General features: G+C 46.3%; 1 protein-coding gene across 1 annotated transcript in view; it reads left to right on the top strand.

The window, feature by feature from the left end:
• The window catches only part of LOC102039965 (transcription activator BRG1), a gene marked incomplete at its 5' end in the record, with an annotated part of 32,774 nt that overhangs the window by 15,493 nt on the left and 11,037 nt on the right, over nt 1-6,244 (top strand). The window contains 5 exons of the mRNA XM_031065661.1: nt 493-600; nt 1,560-1,646; nt 3,225-3,271; nt 3,472-3,638; nt 6,171-6,244. Coding sequence (XP_030921521.1) covers nt 493-600; nt 1,560-1,646; nt 3,225-3,271; nt 3,472-3,638; nt 6,171-6,244 — 483 coding nt within the window. The remainder of the gene's footprint in view (nt 1-492; nt 601-1,559; nt 1,647-3,224; nt 3,272-3,471; nt 3,639-6,170) is intronic.

The raw sequence follows: 6,244 nt of genomic DNA on the forward strand, positions 1-6,244 counted from the left end.
GGTTGGGTTGGGTTGGGTTGAGCAGGGGGTTGGGTTGGGTTGAACCAGTGGTTGGGTTGTGTTGAGCAGATGGTTGGGTTGGGTTGAGTAGGTGCTTGGGTTCAGTTGAGCAGATGGTTGGGTTGGGTTGGGTTGGATTGGGTGGGAGGTTGGATTGGGTTGAACCGATAGTTGGGTTGGGTTGAGCAGATGGTTGGGTTGGGTTCAACCAATGGTTGGGTTGGGTTGGGTTGAATCGATACTTGGGTTGGATCCCTCTGTGTTGGGTTGGGTTGAGCTGGTGCTTGGGTTGGATCCCGTTGGGTTGTGTTGAGCAGGTGCTTGGGTTGGGTTGAACCAATGGTTGGGGTGGGTTGGACCAATGGTTGGGTTGGGTTGAGTTGGGTTGGGTTGGGTTGAGCGGATGGTTGGGTTGGGTTGAACCAATGGTTGGGTTGGGTTGTGTTGAGCAGGTGCTTGGGTTGGGTTGAACCAATGGTTGTCTCCTGGCAGGTGGAGTACGTCATCAAGTGCGACATGTCGGCGCTGCAGCGCGTCCTGTACCGGCACATGCAGGCCAAGGGCGTCCTCCTCACCGACGGCTCCGAGAAGGACAAGAAGGTCTGGATCTGGGAATTTGGGAATGCTGGGCATGGCTTGGTCTCCACTCTGGGGTTGGGTTGGGTTGGGTTGAGGAGGTGCTTGGGTTGGGTTGGGTTGGGTTGAACCGATGGTTGGGTTGGGTTGAGCAGGAGGTTGGGTTGGGTTGAGCAGGAGGTTGGGTTGGGTTGAGCAGGAGGTTGGGTTGGGTTGAGCAGGAGGTTGGGTTGGGTTGAACAGGTGGTTGGGTTGGGTTGAGCAGGAGGTTGGGTTGGGTTGAGCAGGAGGTTGGGTTGGGTTGAACAGGTGGTTGGGTTGGGTTGAGCAGGAGGTTGGGTTGGGTTGAGCAGGAGGTTGGGTTGGGTTGAACAGGTGGTTGGGTTGGGTTGAGCAGGAGGTTGGGTTGGGTTGAGCAGGAGGTTGGGTTGGGTTGAACAGGTGGTTGGGTTGGGTTGAACAGGTGGTTGGGTTGGGTTGAGCAGGTGGTTGGGTTGGGTTGAGCAGGTGGTTGGGTTGGGTTGAACCGATGGTTTGGTTGAACAGGTGATTGGGTTGAACCCAACCAATGATTGCGTTGGGTTGAGGAGGTGCTTGGATTGGGTTGAACGGGTGGTTGGGTTGGGTTGAACCATTGGTTGGGTTGGGTTTGGTTGGGTTGAACCGATGGTTGGGTTGGCTTGAGCAGGTGGTTGGGTTGGGTGAAATTATTTAAATCAATCTATTTATCCATTTTTTATTTATTTTAATGTTTCTGAGCCCCTTTTTGGGGCCATCAACTCCCAGTCAATGATCCCAAACATTCCTGGGAATTCTGGACTGGTGAATAAGTGGAAGAACCCAGAATTAATTCGGGTTTTTTAACCCCAGCATTAATTAATTTGTGTTTTTTAACCCCAGCATTAATTTGGGTTTTTTAACCCCAGCATTAATCTGGGGGGGTTAATTAATTAATTTTTAATTTTCTGGATGGTTCCTGGCAGGGCAAAGGAGGCACCAAGACCTTGATGAACACCATCATGCAGCTGCGCAAGATCTGCAACCACCCCTACATGTTCCAGCACATCGAGGTGGGGCTGGGGAAGCTGAACCCAAAAAGGCAAAAATCCTGAAGGGTTAAACCCAGGAGAGATAGGGATGAACCAAAAAAAACCGGGGTAAACCCAAAAAAGCAAAAATCCTGAAGGGTTAAACCCAGGAGAACCAGGGATGAACCAAAAAAAAAACGGGATAAACCCAAAAAAGCAAAAATCCTGAAGGGTTAAACGCAGGAGAGCCAGGGATGAACCAAAAAAAAACGGGATAAACCCAAAAAAGCAAAAATCCTGAAGGGTTAAACCCAGGAGAGCCAGGGATGAACCAAAAAAAAACGGGATAAACCCAAAAAAGCAAAAACCCCTAAAGGGTTAAACCCAGGAGAGCCAGGGATGAACCAAAAAAAAACGGGATAAACCCAAATGGGTTAAACTCCACTGGGTTAAAACCCAGGAGAGCCAGGGATGAACCAAAAAAAACAGGATAAACCCAAAAAAGCAAAAATCCTGAAGGGTTAAACCCAGGAGAGCCAGGGATGAACCAAAAAAAAACGGGATAAACCCAACTGGGTTAAACTCAACTGGGTTAAACCCAACAGGGTTAAACCCAGGAAAGCCAGGGATGGACAAAAATAGGGATAAACCCAACAAAACCAGGATAAACCAAAACCAGGGATAAACCAAAAAAGGGATGAACCCAACAGGGTTAAACCCAACAATACTGGGATAAATCAAAACCAGGGATAAACCCAACAGGGTTAAACCCAACAGGGTTAAACCCAACAGGGTTAAACCCAGGAAAACCAAGGACGAACAAATAAAAAGGATGAACCCAACAGGGTTAAACCCAACAAAACTAGGAAAATCCAAAACCAGGGATAAACCCAGGAAAGGCAGGGATGAGCCAAAAAAAGGACAAACCCAACAAAACTGGGATAAACCAAAACCAGGGATGAACTAGAAAAGGGATAAAAACTGAGATAAACCAAATTCAAGGTTAAACCCAACAGGGATAAACCCAACTGGGTTAAACCCGACAGAGATAAACCCAACAAAACTGGGAAAATCCAAAACCAGGGATAAACCCTAACGGGGGTAAACCCAAACAGGGTTTAATTCAAACGGGGATAAACCCAACAGGGATAAACCCAACAAAACTGGGATCAATCAAAAACAGGGATAAACCCAAACAGGGATAAATCCATGAGAGCGAAGGATGAACCAAAAAAAGGATAAACCCAACAGGGTTAAACTCAACAGGGTTAAACTCAACAGGGTTAAACCCAACAGGGTTAAACTCAACAGGGTTAAACTCAACAGGGTTAAACCCAACTGGGTTAAACCCAACAGGGTTAAACCCAACTGGGTTAAACCCAACAGGGTTAAACCCAACAAAACTGGGATAAACCAAAACCAGGATAAACCCAAACAGAGCTAAACCCAACAAAGATGAACCAAACCAGGCCCAACCTTCCATCGTTCTGTTTTCCACCCAAAAAGCTCCATCCTCCTCCTCCCAAACTTGCTGAGGGAGCTGGGGATCCTGAAGGCAGCTCCAGATTTTTTGGGGCATTTCCTGCTGCTTTTTGTCACAGTTTCTCCTCTCCATTTCAGGAATCCTTCTCAGAGCACTTGGGGTTCACGGGCGGGATCGTGCAGGGGTGAGTGACAAATTTTGGAATTAACGATGAAATCCGTGAATTCACAAACTCAAACCGATTTCTAGAGGTGGAAGATGAACCATCCCCACCTCATGAATCCAGATGATCCCAAACCAGGAGGAAACGCCAAATTTTCAACCTCAAATCTCTTTTTTTTTTTTTTTTTCCCCTCCAATTTTGGTCGTTTTTGTCCATTCCAGGCTGGATTTGTACCGAGCCTCTGGAAAATTTGAGCTCCTGGATCGGATCCTGCCCAAACTCAGGGCCACCAACCACAAGGTGCTGCTCTTCTGCCAGATGACCTCCTTGATGACCATCATGGAGGATTATTTTGCTTATCGTGGCTTCAAATACCTCAGGCTGGATGGTGAGTGCCCCTGGGGTGGGGTGGATCCACCCCCAGAATCCCCAATTTTCCCCCAAAATCCCAATCAACCCCCAAAATCCCCAGTTTTCCCAGTCCACCCCCAAAATCCCCAATTTTCCCCCAAAATCCCAATCAACCCCCAAAATCCCCAGTTTTCCCAGTCCACCCCCAAAATCCCCAATTTTCCCCCAAAATCCCAATCAACCCCCAAAATCCCCAGTTTTCCCAGTCCACCCCCAAAATCCCCAATTTTCTCAATCCATCCCCAAATTCCCCAATCCATCCCCAATTTCCCCTCAGTTTTCTCAATCGACCCCCAAAATCCTCAATTTTCCCAATCCACCCCCAAAATCCCCAATTTTTTCAATCCACTCCCAAAACCCCCAATTTTTCCGATCTACACCCCCAAAAATCTCCAATTTTCCCAATCCATCCCAAATTTTCCCCCAAAATCCCCATCCACCCCCAATGGATTGGGAATTGGGAAATTCCCAGTTGGGAAAAAAAATCTGGAAAAATCCCTCCAGTTGGGGAAAAAAATTGGGAAAAATCCCCAATTTGGTGTCCCCAGGGGGTGGTGGGACAGAGGTCAAGGTGGAGCTCAAGGTCAAGATATCAAGAAAAAAATCCCAAAATGTAAAAAAAATGAAGATATTGGGATGGACAGAAAGATATTGAGGAGATATCAAGATAAAAAAATATAAAACCATCAAGATATGAAGATAAATCTCTAAGGTGTCGAGATATCAAAATAGGTGTGAAGATAAGGAGATTAATTTCCAAGTAGATATCAAGGGAAGAAGTGAGATAAGATATTGATAAATACAAAGATCAATATGTTGGTATCCGGATTGTGTGATCAATAATGAGATTGATATCAAGGTTGATATCAAGATTGGCATCAAGATTTCAAATATCAATATCTTGATATCCGGATTCTAAGATCAAAATCAAGATATAGAGATTGATACCCAGATCAATAACAAGATCAATATCTCGATATCCGGATTGCAAGATATATATTGATACTGAGATACCAATAAAAGATCAATATCAAGGTTTATATCAAGATCAGCATTAAAGATACCAAGATCAAGACTGATACAATGATATCAAAGATCAATATCAATATTTTTTAAGGTTCGATATCAAAATATTGAAGATTTTATCAATGTCTTATCAAAGACTGATATCAAGTGATAAAAGATTGATATCAAGACGTCACATGAGCACAGATTAAGAGCACAAAATGTCACCCGTGGCCCTCAGATGTCCCCAAAAATGTCCCCAAAACGGCCCCAAAACAGCCTCAATAATTCTGCTCCCATGTGACTAAAAATTAATTGGTTGGATTAATTGGGAATATATAATAATTGGGAATATATAGTAGATAATAATTGGGAAGTCAATGGGAATCCCGTTCCCGACGGAACCTTCCGGAACCACCGATCCCGATGGGATTGGGAATGGGAATTCAATGGGAATTCAATGGGAATCCCGTTCCCAACAGAACCTTCTGGAACCACCATTCCCAATGGGATTGGGAATGGGAATTCAATGGGAATCCCATTCCTAATGGGATTGGGAATGGGAATTCAATAGGAATTCAATGGGAATCCCGTTCCTAATGGAACCTTCCAGAATCACCAATCCCTATGGGATTGGCAATCCAATTCAATCCGATGGGAATGCCGTTCCCAACGGAACCTTCCAGAACCACCGATCCCAATGGGATTGGGAATGGGAATTCAATAGGAATTCAATGGGAATCCCGTTCCTGATGGAACCTTCTGGAACCACTGATCCCAATGGGATTGGGAATGGGAATTCAATGGGAATCCCATTCCTAATGGGATTGGGAATGGGAATTCAATAGGAATTCAATGGGAATCCCGTTCCGCATTAGAGGATCGAAAATCCAATTCAATCCGATGGGAATGCCGTTCCCAACGGAACCTTCCAGAACCACCGATCCCAATGGGATTGGGAATGGGAATTCAATGGGAATCCCATTGCTAATGGGATTGGGAATGGGAATTCAATAGGAATTCAATGGGAATCCCGTTCCTGATGGAACCTTCTGGAACCACTGATCCCAATGGGATTGGGAATGGGAATTCAATGGGAATCCCATTGCTAATGGGATTGGGAATGGGAATTCAGTGGGAATTCAGTGGGAATCCCCTTCCCGACGGAACCTTCTGGAACCACTGATCCCTATGGGATTGGGAATGGGAATTCAATGGGAATCCCGTTCCCGACGGAACCTTCTGGAACCACCGATCCCAATGGGATTGGCGGTTCAATTCAATCCAATGGGAATCCCGTTCCCAACGGAACCTTCCATTGGGATTGGGAATGGGAATCCAGCTCAATCCAATGGGAACCCCCTTCCCGACGGAACCTTCCGGAACCACCAATCCCAATGGGATTGGCAATCCAATTCAATTCAATCCAATGGGAACCCCCTTCGCGACGGAACCTTCCGGAACCGGTTCCGGCGCCGGCGGTGACGCCCGTGTGGGGTTCCAGGCACCACCAAGGCCGAGGACCGGGGGATGTTGTTGAAGACGTTCAACGAGCCCGGCTCCGAGTATTTCATCTTC

This window comes from Geospiza fortis, unplaced genomic scaffold (assembly GCF_000277835.1).
Source record: "Geospiza fortis unplaced genomic scaffold, GeoFor_1.0 scaffold1944, whole genome shotgun sequence".
Lineage (NCBI taxonomy): Eukaryota > Metazoa > Chordata > Aves > Passeriformes > Thraupidae > Geospiza > Geospiza fortis.